The sequence below is a fragment of the Nicotiana sylvestris genome, chromosome 11 (assembly GCF_000393655.2).
Source record: "Nicotiana sylvestris chromosome 11, ASM39365v2, whole genome shotgun sequence".
Taxonomy (NCBI): domain Eukaryota; kingdom Viridiplantae; phylum Streptophyta; class Magnoliopsida; order Solanales; family Solanaceae; genus Nicotiana; species Nicotiana sylvestris.
In genome coordinates this window covers 147,743,197-147,766,706 of record NC_091067.1, presented here as the reverse complement: position 1 = coordinate 147,766,706, position 23,510 = coordinate 147,743,197, and the positions used below count along the sequence as shown (strand labels likewise).

At 35.9% G+C, this 23,510-nt stretch overlaps 2 protein-coding genes across 3 annotated transcripts; both read right to left on the bottom strand.

Moving 5' to 3' along the window:
• Positions 1–2,174: 2,174 nt before the first annotated feature.
• Positions 2,175–11,293, bottom strand: LOC104237560 (DNA repair protein RAD51 homolog 4). 2 transcript variants are annotated; one of them, XM_009791732.2, is made up of 10 exons: positions 11,104–11,293; positions 8,885–8,964; positions 8,677–8,792; positions 8,517–8,598; positions 8,201–8,332; positions 4,450–4,560; positions 4,253–4,334; positions 3,444–3,514; positions 2,614–2,763; positions 2,175–2,435 (listed from the first exon to the last, which is right to left on the bottom strand). In XM_009791732.2, the coding sequence occupies exons 1-10, from the start codon at positions 11,189–11,191 to the stop codon at positions 2,400–2,402; spliced, it is 948 nt and encodes a 315-aa protein (XP_009790034.1). In that variant the 5' UTR covers positions 11,192–11,293; the 3' UTR covers positions 2,175–2,399. The 2 variants fall into 2 exon arrangements, with proteins under 2 accessions (XP_009790034.1, XP_070018723.1); XM_070162622.1 differs by lacking the exons at positions 2,175–2,435; positions 3,444–3,514 and having other exon boundaries at positions 2,619–2,763.
• A 521-nt stretch (positions 11,294–11,814) lies between these two features.
• Positions 11,815–14,154, bottom strand: LOC104237559 (glutelin type-D 1-like). The gene is made up of 3 exons (XM_009791731.2): positions 13,735–14,154; positions 12,233–12,953; positions 11,815–12,138 (listed from the first exon to the last, which is right to left on the bottom strand). The coding sequence occupies exons 1-3, from the start codon at positions 14,060–14,062 to the stop codon at positions 11,985–11,987; spliced, it is 1,203 nt and encodes a 400-aa protein (XP_009790033.1). The 5' UTR covers positions 14,063–14,154; the 3' UTR covers positions 11,815–11,984.
• Between the last annotated feature and the right edge of the window lie 9,356 nt (positions 14,155–23,510).

The window sequence follows — 23,510 nt, the reverse complement described above, 5'->3', positions numbered from 1 at the left end:
GCGAATGAGGTTTTTTATAGGCTTATGAGGCCTTTCAGGTGAGGATTTTGAGGTGGGTTTATGAGAACGATGATGACTATGGTATGGTTGGGAATGGAAAATTGAGGTTCTGAATTATGTAAGGTTGTTAATTTTGAGTTTTGAGGGAGTTGTGCTAGCTTGTTTGATTCTTGAATTGATCATGGAGTGTAGGAGGTAGAAGTCAGATTACAGTTTCAAGTGTTAGATGAAAGATCTGTGGAGGGAAAATGGGTTGCTTAAACTTGGAAGCACATTTGAAAGCTTATGCACTCGAGATTGGATGGGTACCGATTTTGGTGAGATTTTGATTTGGGCCAAACAGATGCTTCAGAAGCTGGAAATTGAGCCTAGTTTATAGATGTGTTTGGGTGAAATTCAAAAATAGTCAGATTTAATGGGAGAAATTAAAAAATAGCCAGATTTACAAATGGTCGTCAAAAATAGCCCAGTTTTAAAAGTAATTGAAATTTATCCACTTTTCATGTAAAGATAAATCTGAGCGAAAACACTATTCAAAACCCGGAATACGCCAGTATATTATGCTGGAGTTCCACCATAAGTATACTTGAACTCCAGCATATTATACTGGAGTTCCATGATAAGTATGCTGGAACTCCAGCATAATATGATGGAGTTCCAGCATAAATACACTAGAACTCCAGCATAATATACTGGAGTTTGGAGCACCGGAGCTCCAGTCTCCAGTATATTATACTGGATCCAGCAAAGTATACCGGTCCAACATAATATGCTGGAGTTCATACACAGCTGCACCGAACTCCAGTATATTATGCTGGACCGGTCTCTGTTGCAGCAAAATAGTGGCTATTTTTTATTGACTTGGTAAACGCTGGCTATTTTTGAATGACCAGTCCGAAAACTGGCTATACCGTGCTATTTTTACAGATTTAATTGGAAAATAACAACAATTTCAAAGTAATCGATATTTAGCCACTTTTCATGTAAAGATAAATCTGAACGAAAATACTGTTCAAAATACGTAAAATATTCCAGCATAATATACTGGTCCAGCATAATATGCTGGAAGTTCATACACAAGTGCTCCAATCTCCAGTATATTATGCTTGAACTTTCTGGGTGTTAGAGTTCTAGCATAATATGCTGGAAGTTCATACAGGTGAACCTATCTCCAGTATATTATGCTAGAACTTTCTGTGTTACAGCAAAATAATGACTATTTTTCAATGACTTTGCAAACACTGACTATTTTTCAATAGAGCCCGCTTAGTTAGCGGAGGTCTTGAGTTCGTCTCAACAAGAGCATTTTATTTTTCTATATTTCTGTATTTTGCCTTGGCTATATTCGTTGCGCAAACAAATACAGTCGATACAGGTTGTATCCTTCGTTTACATTCTTGTATACAATCGATATAAGTTGTATTATTTGTATACACCCTTGTATTTCATCTTGGTTACAGTTGATGCATGTTGTATTTGTTGCGCGAACGAATGCAATTGCACAAAAGTATACAGTTGATACAAGTAGTATGCGTTGTGCGAACGAATACAGTTAACACAAGCTATATTCGTTGCGCGTTTGAATACAAGTAATACAAGCCGATAACGATTGAACAATAGCTATGAATGGTAATTAGGTAAACTGTAATTATTAGCCTCTAAACTATAATGCTTTATGAAAATTCATCTTACATTTATCAGTTAACCTTAATTTATACTACTAAGATGAGACAATAAAAATCTTAGATAACATGCTAAATCATAACTTTATGATCCGTATAGGATTTCACGAGAGGAACTTAGATGTTTATATGACAAATTCTTTGCATTTTCATCTGCTTTTGATATTAAAAGTTATTCAACGTTATTTAGATATTACACCAAAGAAAGATGACGTCCATTAAAACCCTTTTAAACGGATGAGTGTTATGAAAAGGATACTGAAACCAAATATATAAATCAATAGTTGAAAAAACTTATACTCATACATTTCACTTGCAAACAGTTAGGCAGAGAAAGCTGGTCATAAAGCTAATCAGGTCTTAATTTAGTACATGTATACTGCTCTTGCTGAGATAGTTTCGCAAGCATCAGCTCGCAATTTTGATAAACAAAGTAATTTTCTCCTTTATATTCAGTATATATTTTCTGTCAAAATGCCAAAATAATATTAATTTCATCTCAGTCCAAATGAGAGACACCACAAAATACGAACCACAATCCATTTCATATAAAAGTAAAAACAAGTAGTAGTCTCGTAGCTTCATCTCCATCTCACAAGGTCAACATATCTTTCTTTTTTTCCAACAAAAATATTCATTTTCCTCGACAATTCGACAACATCAAGTTGATACCTTGATAAACTAAAAGCCAAGATTCTCTGGCATTATAAAGCATGATCATTGTACCTCGAACTCAATTCTATCTCCTGTAGCCTGGATGAAATATCCACTATTAGAAATAAATCTTCATACACAGTGATGGTGTTTCGTTATATCCAGATCAAACATTGATGTTGCAAAGTCAGGTGTTTAGGTTGATTAGTCTGATGAAGTTCAATAAGTTGCTGAGAACCAAGTTTGAACAATAGAGTTATTTTTGCAAGAAACATACCATGTGTGGGTGTCTAAGTACTGACATGCTGCTGATGTTCCGAGCTCGGTCTCTGGATAATAGAAGTCTAACATGCGGAATGCCCCTCCAACTCTCTCCAAGTGCTGGCTTGGAAGTACCTTTCTCACCGGCCACCATGTGATTGGTGACCTAGCACAGAAGGATAAATATTATAATGTGGTCCACAAATAGGATATCTAGCAAACTAAATGCCTATAGTGAAAATAGTACGAAAATACTCCATTACTTATGGAGAAAAGTTCGGGTGGACGATATGGGGTTATATGAATTTAATTACTTCCTCCATTTCAAAAAGATTATCTTAGTTTGGCTTAACACAAACTTTAATAAAGAAGGGAAAACTTTTGAGATATGTGGTCTTAAATAAGTCATATCATCTGTGTAAAACTTTTAAAACTTGTGGTCTGAAACCTGTCATAACATTTGTGTGGTTATACATGCTTCTTATTAAGGAAATATTAAAAGGTGCCAATCTTTTTTAAAGAGACTCATAAGGAAATAGTGTCAATCTTTTTGAAACAGAGAAAGTAGAATGAACTTGTTGACTGTAATTTGAAATCTGTGGATCAATACAAAACCGAAGTTCCTTTTAGAAGATCTAACCCATTAATAGGTTCAAATGGCAAGTATATAACAACTTGACGCGTTCAAGTTTCTGGCTGATGTGCCTAATACACTGATCCAGTTAAACGAAAATCAATTCCATCAGTTGAAAAAGCGCATTAGAAGACAAAAGATGATACCCCATAGAGAATGAACAACGCTGCAGCAAAGAGAACATGCTAATGCTATGTTACTGCCAAACTTACCAAAATGCAGATATCATGTTCATGTGCTAATCGTTTTAGTAAAAATCCCACTGAAACCATTAAAGCATGTCCTGATTCACGCAAAAACTTTAGTTGTTACTTCGGGAGTCAGTAGTCAAGCAGGTAGTTTTGACATACGGAATTAAACTTAAGTTTTCTACTTCAACAAACAATTCACACATATGAAACAGATTACAGAGGCAAAGCTTCTATACATTTCTCCACTATTTTCGTTCCCTCATTCAACAAAAGTAAATTGACAAATCTGTGGACATGATACCGCAGGGGAAAACCTAATCATCTGCCTATAGACGGAAGAAGAAACTCAGGATAAAATTAAATTTATTTGGAAAAAATGAAATCCAGAAAAGCAAGATTAATATCAGTGTAGGAATTTGCACGTTTACTACTTTATTCCCATTTAACATCTTTTTTCATAAGCAATTGTCCATCAGATACCTAGAAACAAGTTTGCACTAGGATAGCAGAAACAACAAATCGGTGAAAAAAATTGTAGGAGAACTCACAAATGTTGCATTATGTCTGAGAGCATGTATCAACAACTAAGTTTCAATCCCAAACTAGCTGGAATATAAATACTAGAGGAAAAAAAAAACAACTAAATCTAAACCAATTAGAATTTGTAGTTTCGTCAACCAAGGAACTACATTAAAGAAAACAAAACAAATATTTCTTAAAATAAAGAAACTACAACTTAAATCTCAAATTGCTTAAGTAAATACTAGTAAAAAGGATAACTAAAAATTACTACCATAAAGTTATCATTTCATCTTTTAGTGAAAAATTACCTTGTGCACCACCTCCTCCAAGAATTGGTGTAATGAGTGATGATATTGAGTCAATGATAATCATCCGTATATGCTGATCTACCTGCATATCATACCCTCGGAAGTGAGTGCCCTGAGGACTCGTACCCAATCCATGGTAATAGGGAAAAGGAGATGAGATGAGAGTAGAGAAATTTTAGCAGTGTATTTCCAAAAACCTGAGATATGAGATTGTTCTTTAGCTGATGAAGCACTTCAAACAGTGTAAAAATGTCAAACACTGACAAGCATACTATGTTGTTCATTACTTGTTGAAGGGCCTTGTCCACCTACAGAAAGAGTTAAATGTCAGAGAGGGAAGATGGTATTGAAAAGTTGGTTACAGCAACTTGCACAATAAATCTCCAGAGCCGTATTATTCGTGCTGGACAAACGTTAATGTGTACAGTACATCTCCAGTTAGTAGATATTCAGTTGCATATGTAACTGAATTTGGGACAAGAGGAAGCCTAATCTATGCGACCTAATAAGAGAATTGAAAGTCCTATTGGAGTATGAATCTGTAAAAATCAGTCCTTGTTGGTTCACATGTCAGTAATAGAAAGGAAAAAGTAAAATAATCAACTTCTAACTTCAACTTCTTTTGTAAATCAGCAGTGCAAAGAAACTTCTTACAGCATAGTTCTCCTATTTAAATTCATTCAGCACGAATTATGGAACTGTCATAAACTATAATCAGATGGTTCTGTGCAGCTTATAATGTATCAACTACGTGATACCATGATTTGATGACAGAGCTAGAGTTATTATAATGATGAAGGAAATCAACTAGAAAGAATTACAAAAGAGAGAAGAATGTAACGACCCGGCCGGTCGTTTCATGAGTTACCGCTCCATTTCCCCCATTTTTGCTTCTTATTGCCTTGCTCAGCGGTATTATGTGTTATCGGGTTGGTTGGCTCGGGTTCGGAAAGGTTTTGGGTGAGGTTTGAGACACTTAGTCTCTTTTGAGTAAGCTTAAGTTGGAAAAGTCAACCGGATGTTGACTTATGTGATAAAGGGCTCGGATGTGAGTTCCGATTGTTCAGATAGCTTCGGGAGGTGATTTGGGACTTAGGAGCGTGATCGGAATGTGTTTTGGCGGTACGGGGCAGATTTAGGCTTGAATTGGCGAAGTTGGAATTTTGGCGTTTTCCGGTTGATATGTGAGATTTTGATATAAGGGTCGGAATGGAATTCCGGGAGTTGCAATAGGTCCGTCATGTCATTTGGGATGTGTGTGCAAAATTTCAGGTCATTCGGACGTGGTTTGATAGACTTTTTGATCAAAAGCGGAATTAGGAAGATTTTGGAACCTTAGGCTTGAATTCGATGTGATTTGGTTGATTCGATGTTGTTTGAGGAGTTTTGAAGATTGGTATAAGTGTGAATAGTGTGGTATATGACTTGTTTGTGCTTTTGGTTGAGATCCCGGGGGCCTCGGGGTGATTTCGGATGGTTGACAGAGAGTTTGGAGTTTTGGAGAAATTGCAGAAGTTTTCTGCTCCTATTGTTTCCGCAACTGCAGATTGGGGACCGCAAATGCGGTCAAGGACGCGAAGGGCAGGAGCCGCAGATGCGGAGTGCTCAGCGCACATGCGATGGCGTAAGTGCGGTTATTTGATCGCAGATGCGGACTTGGAGTTTAAGTGAAAACCGCATATGCGGTATTTAGACCGTAGGTGCGAAAAGCCTGGGTCAGAAAGTATAAAAGGATTCCTTCGCGATTTTTGAGTTATTCTTTACCATTTTCATTCGGGTTTGAGCTTGAGGGAGCTATTTTGAGGGATAACACTTGGAGTTAGATTTTTGAACCTAATAATTGATCCTATGGCATTATTTCACTGATTTGGCTTGGAAATTAATGGAAATTAAGGGTTAGAAATTGGGAAAAGTAGGGCTTGAGATTGGAGACCTTTGAGCAAGGGTTTGAGGGTCATTTGTAGTCGGATTTTAGTACTTTTGATATGTATGAACTCGTGGGGGGAGATAAGGAGTCTATTGATGTAAATTTTATCGAATTTCGAGGCGTGGGCCCAGGGGTCAAGTTTTGGTTAATTTCGGGATTTATGTTGTAATTTGATTATTTTCACATGGGCTTCGTTCCCTTAGCATATTTTTACGTCATGATTCTGATTTTGGATAGATTCGACGCGAGTTGAGGCCGATTCGAGGGGCAAAGGCATCTCGGGCTAGAGTTTGGACCAGATTGAGGTGAGTAATGATTGTAGATGTTGTCCTGAGGGTATGAAACCCCGGATTTCACATCGTTGTGCTATTTTGAGGTGACGCACACGCTAGATGACGAGCGTGAGGTCGTGCACCGTTGGGGATTGTGACTTAGTCCATCCCGAATGACTGTTTTACTGCGTATTTGACTGAAAACTGTTTGCTATCATCATGTTTTGGGCTGAATGCCATATTTGGGCTGAATGCCAACTGTTTTGGACCCTTAGGGAATTTTTACTACTATTCCTCACTGTTTTGACCTTATACTTGTACTCAGTCATGCTATATTCTACTGTTTTTATAACTCAACCATGTTTATACTGTTTTGACATCTTAAATGATATTTTGAGCTGAACATCATATTTTTACTGTGCCCGAGTGGCTTTTAGAGATTTCTGACTAAAAAGGGCCGAGAGCCTGTGTTGTGAGGTTATTATGGGATCGGGTTGCACACCGCAACAGTGTTGTACTGATTTATGATTATAAGGCCGAGGGCCTGAGTTGTTATGCCACGTGGTGGCTTGATATGAGGCCGAGAGCCTATTGATTATGCCACGAGATGACTTGATATTGCGCTTGGGCCGTAAGGGGCCCTTTCCGGAGTCTGTACACCCCCAATGAACGCGGGTACCCAGTGAGATATGTGATATAGCCCGAGGGGCTGAGGTTGTTCTATGTTATTGCCCGAGGGGCTAATTTCTATTGGTATTGTGCCCAAGGGGCTGATTTTATGTGTTTATCTTTTCTCGCTGCTTTTCATTCACCTGTTTAACTGTTAAAAGATGTTTTAAAGAGGTATTTACTGAACTGAGGTGTTTTTACAAGTTTTCACTGTTTTGTTGCATTGTATTAATTTTATACTGTCTCTTTATAGCATGTTGTTGTGCTTTACGTGATTTCTTATCTCTCGGCTGCTTTTACTTTTATTACTCACGGAGTTGGAGAACTCACTTTACTCCCTGCACCCTGTGTTCAGATTCAGGAGCTTTGGGTCCCGCCAGTGAGGGTTGATTGCTCCCAACAGGCTATTCGGAGTCCACTAGGTAGCTGCTCGGCGTTCGCTGCCCACTGTTTCTCCCTCCTATTTTACTTCCCTTGTTCCAGTTCTGTAATAGACTGTATAAACCCTTTCATACTGTTAGACTTATGTTAGATGCTCATGACTGGTGACACCCGATGTCGGGCTGTGTTGGTTTCCGCAAATTGTACTAGTTCACTTTTATTTTGGGATTTTTAGCATGATAAAGACTTAAATTGTGTTATTATAATTGTTTAAATGAATTGGGTGTTGTGTCGGCTGGCCTTGTTTCACGATAGACGCCATCAAGACCGGGTACGGATTTAGGGTCGTGACAAAGAAGGAATTGACTTTCCAACAATTCTGCAAGTACCCTTTTTCTGTTCACCACCACAAATGTAAGATAGAGAATGTGGAGTCATACACAAAAACATCTAGTAATCTAATCAGAAGTTTCAGGACTACCCCTAACTTTTACTGGATACTTTGGTGTGCCAATCAACACAGATTTCTGAAACTACAACCAAGTTGTATCCTACCTAGGTTGCAACAAATAATAAAATTTGGCAAGGAGGGAAATCACAGATGAAAAAATCTATTCATTGTTTCTTTGGTAAGTTTAGACAATGAGAACATAATACGAAGAAATAAGGTTAATCCAAAAGGCTAGAAACATGTTTGACCTCATAAGCAGAAGAATCTGATGTCTGAGTGACAAATTGAGCAACACGTTTTGAAGAGAAAGAATTTCCAGAGTCCAAGAAAATGATTTTGCCCCAGCCTTTTGCAACTCTTGAAGCAGCTCGTAAGCAAATCTGGACCCAAATATAATCTTGAATCAGTAACAGCACTGAAAGCCCAAAGAGGCTTCAAAGATGAAACAAGCTTCAATAATTCAATACTCAGAAATTTATCTAACTTCAAAGAAACAAAAATCAGAAATCAGCACAATCTCCACAGATATGTCAAATAGAATTTGCATTATCAATACACTCTTACTTGTGTTTTACCAGAGGATGACGGGCCAACTAGCTCACTCAGATGTCCCTTCTTTAATCCACCATGAAGAAACACATCTATTCTGGCCAAGAGTAGTCCTATTCATCAGTTATCTACTGCCAAAGAAGCTATAAAAGTATCGGCGTTCAAGCATTATTACCTTCTACATCCAGTAGGTAAGGAGCTTTTATTTTGTAAAGCATCATCCAACAACTCCTGACCATTTACCCATGGTTGATGCTGACCATTAATGATAGTCAGAACTTGAGTGATGCCCTACTTTACACGTAAAACGGACATACAGATCATTATAGGAATACCAAAAGACAGAGATATGAAATGAAAACTACATATGTGGCAGATCAGACCTCCTTCAATCTCTCCGAATTATGATGCTGTTCGGTTGAAATCACTAATACGTAAAGATCACGTAGAAGAAAATCTTCAACTGCAAAAATAGAAGAAGAAAAATAATATGACTGAAAGACATAAACTTCATATTTATCCATTATCCTACTTTCTATTTTAAAGCGTCCCAGAATTGTGTCCACACTTTCAGGAGTACTTTTTCTCTACACTTCTCAATACTTCTTCATTGTTAAAATATATATAGGGTGATTTGGAACCCACTTTATTCTTCAAAGTCTTCAAAAGGTCAACTTTTATCTCCACTTCTGGATCCATGATAAAACTTCAACTTTTAGCTTAATAGTCGTATGCAAACCAAATGGGACACCAAAAATGGAAAGGATGGCGTACAATTCAATTGTTAACACTATAATTATTTCACAAGGATCCAAAAGATTAGTAAACTGTCCATTCTGGGCATCAAATTCTTTCAATCATCTCTCCGAATTCTTTAATAAAATTTATACAGGTAAAATGGAAATGCGGGGTGGTGTCAAATATGAGATCCAACCTTAACAATCATATATGGATGGGAATCCCCCCCCCCCCCAACCCAACCAGTGTTTTGTTATTTTTTTCATAAGTGAGAAACTACCCTTCTCCATACAAATACTATGCTTTTACCTGCGGCAGGGTTCAAACTCGTGACATGCACCGTTTTTGTCATTTTAAAGGTAGTACTATTACTCTAGGTCATCTCTCCTCACACTATCCAACAAACTGCCTAAACATGAGCAAATCCAGCAATCTCTGAAAGAGAAAAAGGAAGAATTCCTGACATATTTGTAACATATGCTCCTCCCATTATCCATATCAGAAGTATCATTTTGATCTAAAATGAGCTTCCCTCTATATGAAAGTGTTACTAGGGATGGCAATAGGGCGGTGCGGGTGCGGGGCGGGGCAGGTTGAAACTGATTGTTTCAAAATCTAATGCGGAGCGGTTGCGTTGTGGGTTTGCAGGTTTAGTACTAACATTTAACGGGCAGAATGAAGAATAGAGTGTTAGTACTAAATCACTATAGACCATATAAAATAAGGCAAGCAATAAATATAGAGTGACCGGAGAATTTGACTATGCAATTATTACTGTTAAATATACAAGATATTTATCTATACGTGCCAAGGACATTGTCCACTACTGTTATATCATATTTCACTTAAAATATCAGCAAACGTTGAGTTTACATATTATATTTATAAACTAGTTATAAAAAAAAGTTATGATGCATATTTGTTATACGGAAATTTATCAAGTATAACTTAATACGTAAATTTAGGTATACGATATGCTGACATTATGCTTTTCAAATCATTTATTTTCCAGTTTTTATGCTTTTCAGTTATTTAGTTCTTATGCATTTCAGTTTATTTATTTTCTATTATAATCTCTGAAATTAAAAATATAATATTTGGATCCATATGAGGGATTTAAGAGGCTGAAAAAAATGAAATATTAAACTTGTATTTTTTAGCAAAAATAACAAAATGGAAAAAAAGAAGAAGAAGTTGTGGGGCAGGGCAGGGCGGGACGGGTTAAAATTTTGTGGGTTAAGCACCAACCCATTCCCCCTCCCCCCCCCCCCGCCCCTTTGCCATTCCTCATCTGTATTACTAATTTACTATTTCTGAGGTAGGATGAAACTGCTCTAGCCACATAAGTTTACAAAATCAGTTGTTTATAGCAGTAGAGTAGCCACCTCCCTTCGTCATAAAATTACATTGTGTAGCTGTATATACTATATATTGAATCCGCTTTAGCTTATTCATGTATTTACTTCTTTGTATTTTGACACCCCTTAGTGAAATTCCTTGCTCCACTGCTGGTCTACAATATAAGGCTAAGTTGCATACAAAGTTGTAGCGTAGCAGGGTTTTCTGCGCAGAATCATATCATCATGAAAATATAGAACACCGTTGGTCCTCTTACAAAATAAATAACAACCTGACGCTCAAGTCTTAGCCCTTGCACACACGCGCGCGCACATATTTATATATGGAATCCCCATAAAATGAAAGGGGGGTAAAGAGGACATTGCAAGATTAACACAACTATAAAAGCAAACCCAAGAGATTGAGTTAATCAGAGCTAGATGAGGAAGATAATATCATAGAATAAATCGGCTCTTCAAACTGATAAGAACAAGTTGGGTAAAAATGAGAGTATAGAAAAGGGAACCTGAATAAATGACGTGAGAAGCACAGAAGTCGCGGAAATTGGAGTCGATTAATGGGTAATCGCACTCCATTGAGCTCAATAATGGCATCTGTTTTGAATTTTTCTCTTCCCAATTCCAATTCCAATTCCCCAAACTAACAATAGTGATACGCAATTTCAATCTTTGGCGGGTTATTATTCTGAAGATGGAGGGAACGCCATGAAATGAAATGAATAATATAGTACTTAAAAAAGGAGGAAAATGCAGTGGAGCCCTTTAACTTTTTAACTTTTGTCGACTGGCCCCTGTATTCTCTTTTGGCAACTTAACCCTTTGTTTTTTTTTTTTTTTTTTTTTTTTTTTTGGTTAGCACTTGTTGTAGAATGTTATTTGTAAACTGATTTTAAATAATTGGCAACTTTTTTGTTTGGTTTTGAAGATATAACTCCTGAAGTCTAAGACCTTGAATTAAAGAGCAATGTGGTAATTAATTTTATTTGGTTTGAAGCTGCAAGTGGAAATTATTTGTTGATTATATAAAGAAGCTCATATATGATCAAGATATCTTAGTCAGAGTATCAGAGTAGATGATATATATTTCTCTTAGGTTTGTAAATTTTAAGTTTTTAACTAAGGTAAATGAGGCAATGCATATATGTTCTAATACTTGTGGATAAAGAGAAACCAGTACCATCAAAATCAGAAACAAAAAGGCAACCAACAAAAGATAGTATACTAAACTAGGATATTATTATTAAAACTGAAGAGCAAAGATACCTCAACACCAACAGAAATATCCGAATCAAAAACAGTATACCATTAATTCCAAAACCTCTATACTACTAATACTATTACTGTTATTACTAAGTTTATTAAAGGATTGAAACTTTGATCAATCAAATCAGTTTGGTGGTGGGAAGAAAATCTCTTCTGCAGTCCTCTTTGAGCTGAATTGCTTCTCTACATCTGGTGAAACCTTGAATGCAGCCTGCAGCACTTGTGGCGATAATGCCTTCCACACTGAAGTCCTTCCCGCCAAGTGAGTGAAAATTGGACTGCCACATAAAAGTTTGTTTAAGGTTAGAAATCGGTTAAGCAAATCAGTATATTGACATAAACAAAACAAAAACAACAAAAAAAGGCACATACTTAGGGGTAGTGATGATAGAGAACCAGTCCATGCCATCAGGATCACCAATTTTGGAGACAACAAAGAACCTTGGAACGATGAAGAGATTGCCCGCCTTGATGTGTGTTTCAAGAACGCGCTTACCATCAGGGCCAACAACCTGAACACGGCCACTGCCTCTAACAATGTAAGTGACCTGAAGAGCCGAGTCACATGAAAAACCGGGAGAGCACATAGCACTTCCATTCAACCTCACAAGATCAGCACCAAGTCCAACTTCCCCGACCAAAGGCAAGTTCTTGGTGTTCAAAACAACAACCTTTCCACCACCCTTAATGTCAACATCCAATGGGGCTTCCAAACAGTTGAGAACCATGCCGTCCCTGTGGCCTTGCTTAGGCTCGGGCATTTGGAAGCCCGAGTCAAGCTTCACGATACCCTGAGCAGTTTGGGAGCTAACAAGAGTTTTGGCAACACTCTCTTCTACATTCCATGCCCTGCTAACAAACTCGGTTGAAAAACCAGTGAAAATGCCATTCGAGCCGGTCAAGTACATGTCTGTGAATGAACCAGCTTTGTGTGCAGTTTTGGTATCGCCAAGGAAGAGAATCACAAGTTCTGTGTCCTCTTTGTTGTACCACCATGTTACAACACCAAAAGGGAGGGCTATAGCATCGCCCGTCTTGATCGCTAGCACCTTCTCTTCTTTCTCTGGAAGAACAATTCCAGCAGCTCCAGAACCTGATAGAATTCAGATAAATGCTCAGAAAAGAACCCAATAAGCAGATCTGTATACAATGTATTTAAAAGTTGAAAGTTACATATACCATACACCATCACAAAATCATTAGGCATCAAGAAACTTAAGGATTAAATCTTTAATTCAACCACACAAATCACAGTATTTAACATGAAGCATATACCAAAAGAGAAAGATGTTCAAATAACCAAGTAATATAGATGAAAACAAACTTCCAATCCAATAACTTAGCAAGATGTTCATAATTACTCACAAACCATGTCACAATCAAAAAAAAAAACAGATTTACAGCAAAAGAGGGATCAAATTCTTAGACCTTAACATCATAATAAATAGTTAAAAATAGATCACACAAGACCTAGATCCTAAACCAAACCATCAAAACCAAGACTAATCACCAAACCCCCAAATCCAAAAAAGTAAACTCCATTAAAAATAACTAACTAACTAACTAATAAATAAATAAATAAAACCCCACCAATCAAAACAAAACAAAAAAACACGATTCATAAAAAAAACCAACAAAACGCAAGTAGGATTATAGAATTCTGGAACAATGGAGTAGTAAATATTTACTCTAAAGAACAAAATTGAAACAAATCCCATAAATCAAAACAACAAACCCATTACGACTCATAAATAAAAAAAGTCAAAAAACACCAATTATAAAACCCAAGTAGTAGACATAGAATTCTAAAACAGTAAACACAAAAACCCCAAATTATGATCATAACCCAGAAAAAAAAGAGACCCAAATTTTACCTTGAAGAACATAGGCAACTTTAGCAGAATCGGAGTAACGAGGCAAAGCAAAACCATTTTTGGAAAGAGCAAGTTTAGCACCACCAATATTGCCTTCTTTCAACATCGGCAGATCATTAGGACACCATGCATGATAAGAACCACCATCTCCTCCGTACACTTGCTTTGCCAACTTTGGTGTAAGATCAAGATCCATCTCTCTTTCTTTCTTTCTTTTTGTATTATAAAAGAATCTCTCACTGAAGAAAAAAACAAGAAAGCTGTGTAAAAGCTGAGTGCTTTGTAAAGTGAACGAGAGTTTGGTATTTATAGAGGGGAATTTCACCATAATTCCGTAGGATAAGGATTTTTACTAAGAGAAGAAGATTGTGATAGAACAGAATTATAGTTGGTTTAGGGGGTTTGCGGATTTTGAGTTTTAGATAAAAGTGGTAACTATTTTGTTTAAGTACGAAATATTCAATGCTAATTATTTGGTGCTTTTTATCTGCTAATTATTATTGGAGTATGTGATATTTCCTTTGTGGATTTTATGGTCCTAATAGTCTTTTTACTATTTTCAATAACTGTTAAAAGAGTAAAAATTTATTTACTCTGTTATTTAGATCATATTTACTCTAAACAGTTACCTATTACTATAAATAGGTAATAACTTAATTATAGAGTTTCAGGACAAAAGGATAAGATATTAACTAGCCGACTGGTAATTAGATTTCGAATTCGAAAGAAATTATGAACTGCTTTACTTAATTAATGTTTCTATTGTAATAGAAATCTGATTACATGATTCTATTAGTATTAGAAGATAATGACTTTGTCTTTAATAATGGAAAGAAAAAAGAAAAAGAAGATGTGTTGACCATAAAGAATTGGGATTAGGAGAGACATGACCTGTTGGTGGGAATAAACAAATTCCCACGTGGGCTAGTTTTTAAAGATTAGTCCCAAATAACTTCTTCCATTTTCTTTTTACTTGTTGTTTCACAATAACTGTTTGTAAACTTATTAAAAGAATAATTGCATTTTTATCACTCAATTATTAATATATTCGATATTGATCCTTGTAACTTTTGGTGAAGCAAATTTAATCTTTAATTTTCCTTGTATGATAGCTTCATCGTTAGGTGGTTTATATCTGCCGATTATATTGTGTGAATATATCATTAGTAAGTGTTATGGTCCTAATATTCTAGTTTTCTATTATTAGAATTAATTCCATGCACAAAAAAGTAACTGATTAAGATATTGATCAAAATTGTTAACGCATAAGTAAATAGATGAAAAGTCTCAATCTTAATAACTTTAACCGTTTTATGAAATGATCATAAAATCAATATGATATATGATGAAAAATTTATCATGAATTCAAATAATGACAAGAAAAATTAGATCCACATAGCATTTTAAAACACAATTGAATGTATAAAAGTATATCACTTATAACATTTTAAATGGAATGATCACAAAATTCAACAAAGACAATAACAATAATAAGAAACTTAAATATTAAAATGTTATGTTGACATAAAAATAAAATAAATCAACTGGCAATAATTTATAATAGCATGCTAATATTTAATTTGCTCATGTGTGGTAGTTTAATAACCGAATATCTTAGTGGAAGAAGTCGCCCAAACTAACAACATAGAAAATGTTATTGATTGCTTTTCGACCTTTTATTTGTCTGCTAGTGGGGGCGTTAACAGAATAAGAAATAGAGCACACTAGAAGAATATTATTGAGAAATATTAGTTTACTAATTATGAGCTGATAAAAAATTAAGCAATTTTTATGCTCATACTATCTGTACATTCAGTAATATTTAAAGGCTCGTTACACCTAAATTAGGAAATATACAAAGCACACACTTTTTTCTTCTTCATACTTCCATAATATCTAAATTTAAACCTCTTAAAACTACACTCTTCTACTAATTAGTTATTCTAATATTAGATCTTGCGCGATGCGTGAATAATTTGACAGAATATTAATCTTATAAAATTATGATTTAATAAAATTATCTTTATCCCCCTCTTTTCGTACATTCTTTTCTATTGTAATATTTGATTAATTTTCTCATTTTGTATTTTACTGAAAAATTAAATAATGTAATATTTTTTTACAAAATTATAATTTTGAATTTATCAAAAGCCTTTCATTATTTTTATACAAAATCTAACAGCATTTTTAATAATTATATATATATATCTTTATATTATTTTTATATTATAAAACTAGATGAGGAAAGGCCCGTATACGGGCCCAACATTGTAGTCTTAAAATTGCATATCCAAATTGGTTTCGCAAGTATTTTAACAGTAGGAACAATCGGCTACTTGATGAAAGTTAAAACGAACAACATCATTCTTTGCAATACGATAAAAGATAGAACAAAAAACTTATGGTTTTACATGTCATGTATACAACAAAATCAAGAGAAAGTTTTAGTACAATAAACAAAGAGAACTTCCAATGGGACTTGCATCCCTAAAGAGACAATTTACTATTTCAAACAAAGAGAACCAAAAGCACTGAACAAATATTAACATGATATAAATTGTAGTAATTCAATATAGTAGTTTAAATTATATTTTATTATAACTCGTTAACTGGTAATAAAATAATCAACATTTGATAGAAATCAATATAAATTATAGGGATTTTAATTTTTTTCTTAATTGAGGAGATAAGAGAAATGTTTTTATTTTTCTATAGATTTATCATATGTTAATTTTCATAATGAAACAATATAAAATTATAGCAAATAATGTTTAAGACAATTTATTGACAGTTGAAAACTTAACATTCTTGTTCAAACCATGTAGATTAAATTTTCACATCAATTAAGCATATAAGAGATAGTCTGCTAGTACAGTATGGACAAATCTCATCACTTAAATTAACTTTTGAGGTTTAACAAACTATTGAATATGATTTTTTTTAGTTTGAAACCGCTTTCAAATAGCGTGGATAGATGAAAATCTTTTAATTTTAATTTTTAAATTGCTTCAAAATTGTATGGGTAAATATAAAAATCTTGTAAATATTTATCAATATTTTTTTTTGTTTCTCTATTATTTAAAATATAATTTTAGTTTCTCTGTGGAAACTTCCAGTTGACTAAACCAAATTTAATAATCTAACCAAATGAGAAAAGGAGTATTTGCTTGCAATACTCTCTGCAAAAGTAGTCTAATCTATAGTACATTTAAAGGAGTATTGTGTTTAGGGAAAGGTGGGGTCCACGTATATTAATGATAATTTGTATTTTAGAAATGCAAACAATGCAGGAATTTTTTTGAAATGGCATATATACCCTTGTTTGACCATCTTTCCTTTTCTATATAATAGAAAAAAATTATGAGTTCTATTTATTTATTAGAATTTTGTACCTGAAAAATTTAATTAGTATGTATATTTTTATACTATCGCTTGAATTTTTTTTTTAGTATTCTTCCTTTGTGACTATTTGTTTATTATAATTTCAGTTATGTGTATATGTACGGATTTTCTCATTATAATTCTAATTATAAGTCTTATATTTTTATATTTTTCATAAATTTATATTTTTTTATTTCTTGCTTATTTAATTGTATTATTCACTATTTAATATTATTAAATTGACATATGAATATTTACCAGACCCCACTTGTGAGGAAAAAATAGGTTTGTTGTTATTGTTGTACATATGAATATTTAATAAATTACCAATTTAATATAATACAATGAAGTATTATTATTTACTTAATTTTATCAAATAATGTCAAGATTTAAATCCATCGATATCATATTGATTTGGTTCTCCTATTCTATATAGATAGATTATACATTAATTTTTGTTCTATAATATTTTAATTTTTTTATTTAATGTTTATCTATAATACGAATATTATTGTATTATTTTTCTAAATGGATGGTATGGAATTATTTCAAAGGTTAAACGTTGAAGTTCTTTTATTATATGTCATAAATCTACTAATAATTGTAATAATTATTACTCTTGATTATTTTCAATAAGAAGTCAAATTGACTTCTTCTTCCCGTTCGTATTTAATATGAAAGTTTACATTTTTTATTAAAACTACTACATAACATAATAAGTTAAATTATATCTTTATATATTTTATTTATTTCTTGAAATTATTATTTATGATTTTGTCTTTAGTTTTATCTGTTATAATACTATTAGTTACGCGAATTTATCCATATAGCCTTATCATATGAATTATTATTCAAAAAGTTTCTCATCTCAAAAACAAATTAGTCTTATCATTTTATACATTGAAGTGATTGTTTACCCGTAAAATGGTACATTTGAATTTATACGTGATTTTTAGACAAGTGAATCGATTTGATTCTAAAATAATAAATAAATTAGACAAAAATATAGGACTTATCGTTAAAATCGAGATAAGACAGTAGAGATATTGAGCCCAAGAACAAAGCTTCCGGAGGTAGTAAGAGTCTATCCGCATTTAATGCCCCGAACACGCGTCATCCCACATCACCACTTTTGCCGGTTATCGAGGTAATTATGGCCACGATTTTAGCCGCCTATTATTTTACTTATACGCATCAAACTTCTTTATTTACACTTCATAATTTCCCAAACATTCTCAAACTCTCTTTACTCAACTCGTATTTGCCTTTAACTTTCTCTACCCTTCTTCTTCAGAGAAAACCTCTTCCTCCCTTCTGATAAAAATGACTCCATCTTCCAAAAACCCTAGTTTCTCAAAGAACAAAGATAAAGTTGAGGATGCTCCTCCTCCTACGGTGAGCACTATTATCCCAATGAGCCTTGTTACAACTAAGGACTTCGAAGAGAAGTACTTTTCCGCTAATCCTCACACGTGGGTTGTTGGTGTGTATCCTTCCTCTATCCGTCCTTCCAGGATTCCCGCCGTGAAGAAATACTGTTATTTTCATGACTTAGACATCATCGCTCCTGACCTAGAGGAGCGGATAACCTTAGCAAAGAAAGGTTTCACGTATTTTTATACGTATTCATTCACTTTTTGACCATTTTCTTTTAGCGGGGAGCTTGACTTCGTTATCGTGGAGTTATGCATTCGTTACCAGGTATTTCTAACACAAGTAAATCCTTTTGTGTGGAGGACTGTTGCTTGTCTTTGGTGTCTATACCAAGAGACGGGAGAGGAGCTAACCCTGGATCGACTAATGAACCTTTATTCCCCCTAGATTTTCTGCGGGGGAATGATAAATTTCAGCAAATGTGGCCACCATGCTCTGTTAACCAGCATGGATGATGACAACGATTGTGGGTGGATAGAACGGTTCGTTGCAGTTGCCACCAAGGACATCTTTCCGGAATTGTGGAATCGTAATCGTAAATTCATCGTTTGTCTCTTTTTCTAGTTAAAGATCACCCTATGTTGTTACTGATTCCCATTCTTTCACTTATTTCAGCAACTCAGTGAACTCTACTAACGGTTGAAGGCTTGGACCAATGGGTCCAAAATACTTTTGGACGTCACTACGTCCGAAACCTACACGTGGAAAGAACTAACCTTTAAATATGGGCGGAAGGCCAAAAATCATGGTAGGTTGAACTCATCTTAATTTTTCCTTTCATATAAGAAAGTCAATTAACCCTTTTTCTCTTATTGAATTCAGGTTTATCCTAGGGCTCAGTTCTCATCCCCGAGGAGGACGTCTTGGTTAACATTGTTAACGCGACGAGGCTATTGTATGAGGTTTTTACCCGAACATGTGTCTCCAGGATTGCTTCTGATGCAAGGGCTTCTTTTTGGAGTCCTCATACGGAGAACAAGAAACAAAAAAAGAGATGTTCCTCCGCGGTTGGGGAAAAAAATAAAAAGGCAAAGAGTGTCGCGCCCCAGCCATCTTTGGATATTGTAGTGATGAGTGCAACGCTCGAGCTGGCCATAGACACCATGGTGATTGAAGATGATGGAGGAGCCAGTGATGAGGGGGTTTCTCTACATAAATGATGATGACCTTCATCAGCTCAATAGGATGCTCAATCTGTTGAGCTAGCTACGCCAAACGAGGATGACACCTCGGCACTCTAGGCAAAATATAATGTAGAGGAAGATGCTAACTCCCTCTTCTGAGTCTCAGTCTCCATGCCCGATATCGTGAGGCTGAGTACCAAGTCCCTTCCGTCTTCGGTTGATGAGTAATCAACAACCAGCACTCAATTCGCCGCAGCCGCTTCTCAAATTACAACACCATCAGCTTCATCTCCTTCTTCGCCCACTCTGCCTTCGCCACCAGCAACTGCTACCTCATCTCCACCGGACATAGTTGCCCGAGAGGAAGGTGTCCTTCTTCCACAGTCCCTTATTTATGAGAGTTTGGGGCAAAATTATGATGCCCCTTTCGAATATCCCAAAAGGAGGAGGAATGTCGCCCTCTCGGTCTCTACCAGATGCCATTTATTATCTCGGCTGGTGGAACTTGCTAACTATCTGAAGCATTTGGCTTTAGAAAAAGATTGGGATAAGATACAAACTCTCTTGGGAGAATGTTTGTCGAACAATGTCATGCACAACACATCGACAGTATAGGATAGCATTTGCTTACTCTATTGTTTCTTCTATCTTTTTTATGCCATGGTTTTGAGTTTGTATTTTTTGTTTTGCAGGCAAAATTCCTTGCTTATGAGGGCCTTTAAAAGCTGGTTCTTGATAAGGAGGAACTCACCTCCGAGAAGGATCAACTTTTGGCTGATCGAGATCAGACTGCTACTCGCCTCTCAGAACTGGAAGCACGAGCTACTGAAGCTGTTGAGTTGGAGGCTCGGTTGCAGCAAAGCGAGCAAGAAGTAGTGACCCTTAACCAGGAGGTTATCCCGTTAAGGGAAGAATTGTGAAGAAACTAGAGCCAAATGGGTTGAAGTCAATGATGTCGTTCTTGCTGCATCCGATCGTGAGTCTACCTCCACTAAAAGGTTGAAAAATTTAGAGCCAGTCTTGAACTCCAAAGCTGAAGAAGTTACTGTTACCGATTAAAAGTATGCCCGATTGGAGAAGAAGTATAAGAGGACCATAGAGCACAATAGAATTTTGAGCTCCACTGTCCGTGACCTTGATGTCAGCCTCTAGTCCATTAGATTTGCACGGGATAACCTTTCTGCCGAGGTTGGCCAGCTTAAAGAAGAACTTAAGCGCTGGGCGACTTCTCTCATTGTAGAAAAAACATTATTTAGGTATAACATGAGGAGAAAACCCTTGGAAGAGGCCAAAGCGGGTATCATTTACTTTGATGCCAAAATTGCTAAGGCCCGTGAGCTGGAGTCAACTGCCAAAAGGGGTCTTCCAGACTAGCCTGATGATACTGACTCTTCTGGTTCCAGTTCTGAGTTCTTGGGAACTGAAGAAGAAGCGGAAGGTGATGATGCTAAAGGCAAAAATGGTGAAGATCAAGATATTGAGCCGGCGGCGGATCTGCCCACTTCTCCTAGGGGTGCATATGCTTCTCTTCCTCCGGGTTCCGGAGATGTAGTAGCTTAGTTTTCACTTTCTTTTCTTTTCCGTACTTTTGTATTTGTGCTAATTGGTACGTTTGCTGTGAGTAGAAGTACTTTTTCTTTTAAGTATTTGCACAAGTTTTACTCTTTGCGTCCTTTTCGTTTAAGTATTCTTGTAAGTTTTTCGCGCCGAGACATGCGAGGCTTCGGGTGTATTTTTCCCTTGTAGTATTTGCATTTCGAGTATAAGTTCTTCCGAAATCAACCCTTTAACGTGAGGGTTTCATAAGAAAAGGACCGCTTATGTTTATGGTGATCTTGAAGAGGACGTCGCCTGTTCATTACGATACTAGCATTTGAAGTACTTGTTTAACTTTCAAATGATAAAATTAATTCATCATTCAGATAAGAAACAAGATAGAAATAAAAGTACTTTGTTTTATTCCTTCTATTTTTAAAATTACATTAGCATTCATTGTGCTAAAAATAAATTGCCATTTCTTGTGGCTAAATTGTACACCTTGTTTCTACGAGGCTGGTCATGCAGTCCCCCGATCCCGATGATATAACTTTGTTTTCGGGTTTCGTACTCCGATCGATGTGGCAGTCATTGTTGTCATATCCTCATATCATCCCCTATTTCTCGAATGCGAAGAATGCGAATTTTGAACACTGGAAGTTTTGCACCTTTGAGGTTTCCACTAGTGAATTGCAAGATAATCTTCAGTTCGATAACAAATTTCACTTCCCCTTAGGAATTTATGCTATCGAGCCAAAGGTTATCAAACAATCTCCCAGTGTCTTGTAGTTGTGAACAGTCGGATAATCTTTGCTCGACAACAAGCTTTACTTCCCGGTAGAAGCTATGCTGCCGAGCAAAAGAATATCTAACCGCTCTGTAGTGGTTCTTTGCTTGTGTGCCTTGTAATTTAAAGGTCTTATTTATGTTGCTGATGATTCCTTTGTAGTATGCTTTCCGTTGCTGCCTCATTAAAAACCTCTCCAAGAAAACCCAATTGGGACAAAAATTGGATGAAAGGAAAAATAGTGCAACACATTCTTTTAGTATAGGTGAGGCTTATCAACAATAGTATCTCTTGAGGTATGCCACATTCCAGTTGCTCGACAACTTTTCCCCATCTTGATTTCTAACTCGTATGAACCTTTCCCAGTGACATCTAAAACCCAGTAGGGGCCTTCCCATGTTAGATCCAGCTTCCCCACATTGAGCTCCCCGGTGTTCTGAGTTAATTTTCTTAAAACCAAGTCTCCTACCTTAAAATAACCGAGGTTGACTCTTCGATAGTAATATCTTTCTTTCTCTGCTTTTGGGCTACCATCCTTATATGTGCCAAGTCCCTGCGTTCATCAAGCAACTCCAAATTGACCGGCATTACTTCATTGTTTGTTTCTTAGTTCGCCAAGAAATATCTCAGTGTAGGCTCTCCTGTTTCCACCGGGATTAAGACTTCTGCTCCATACACAAGAGATAAAGGATTCTCCCTCGTGCTTGATTTGGCCATTGTTAGGAACACCCATAGTACTCCTAGAAACTCTTCAGACCATTTAACTTTAGATGCTTCCAATCTCTTTTTGATATTTTGTATATCACCTTGTTTATTGATTCTGCTTAACCGTTTGCGCTCAGATGATAGGAAGATGATGTGATCCTTTTGATTTTCAAGTCTTCAAAGAAATTTGTGCTATAAATTGCGGCCCGTTGTCGCAGTTTATCTCTTTTTCTATCCCAAATATGCAAATTATATTCTCCCATAAGAAATCTACCACTTCACGTTTGCCTATCTTCTAGTAAGAACCTGCTTCAACCCACTTAGAAAAGTAGTCATCTAAAATCAAAAGAAATCTTATCTTACCGGGGGTCGGTGGCAGTGGTCCGACAATATCGATCCCCCGCTTCATGAACAACCATAGTGACAAAATTGAGTGCAATGGCTTTGCCGGTGGATGTACCAATGGTGCGTAGCGTTGACATTTATCATATTTTTGAAGATAAGCTCTTGTTCTATCTGAGTCCAGTAGTATCCTGTCCTAATTAATTTTAACACTAAGGAATCTGCGCCTGAGTGATTTCCATAGATCTCTTCGTGGACTTCTCGCATAACATAGTTAGATTCAGAGGCTCCCAAACATTGGGCCAATGGGCCTTGGAAAGATCTTCTGTACAATTTACCTCCCTTAAAGTTGTATCAAGCTGCTTTAGTGCGCAGCGCCCCGAGATGCCTTAGGATCTTCAGGCAATTTTTCGTGCTCGAGGTAGTCAATGATCTCATTTATCCAGTCCCATACCAAGTTGGTTATG

Excerpts from the sequence above, each read along its gene's own strand:
- LOC104237559 (XM_009791731.2), bottom strand. The coding sequence starts at position 14,062 with ATGGTGAAATTCCCCTCTATAAATACCAAACTCTCGTTCACTTTACAA. Across the intron at positions 12,954-13,734 it reads AGTTGCCTATGTTCTTCAAG|GTTCTGGAGCTGCTGGAATT; the intron begins GTAAAATTTGGG and ends GAATTCTATCAG. Across the intron at positions 12,139-12,232 it reads TCTATCATCACTACCCCTAA|TCCAATTTTCACTCACTTGG; the intron begins GTATGTGCCTTT and ends TTTATGTGGCAG.
- LOC104237560 (XM_009791732.2), bottom strand. The coding sequence starts at position 11,191 with ATGCCATTATTGAGCTCAATGGAGTGCGATTACCCATTAATCGACTCC. Across the intron at positions 8,965-11,103 it reads TTCTCACGTCATTTATTCAG|TTGAAGATTTTCTTCTACGT; the intron begins GTTCCCTTTTCT and ends CTATTTTTGCAG. Across the intron at positions 3,515-4,252 it reads TGGAGGAGGTGGTGCACAAG|GACATGCTTTAATGGTTTCA; the intron begins GTAATTTTTCAC and ends TGCGTGAATCAG.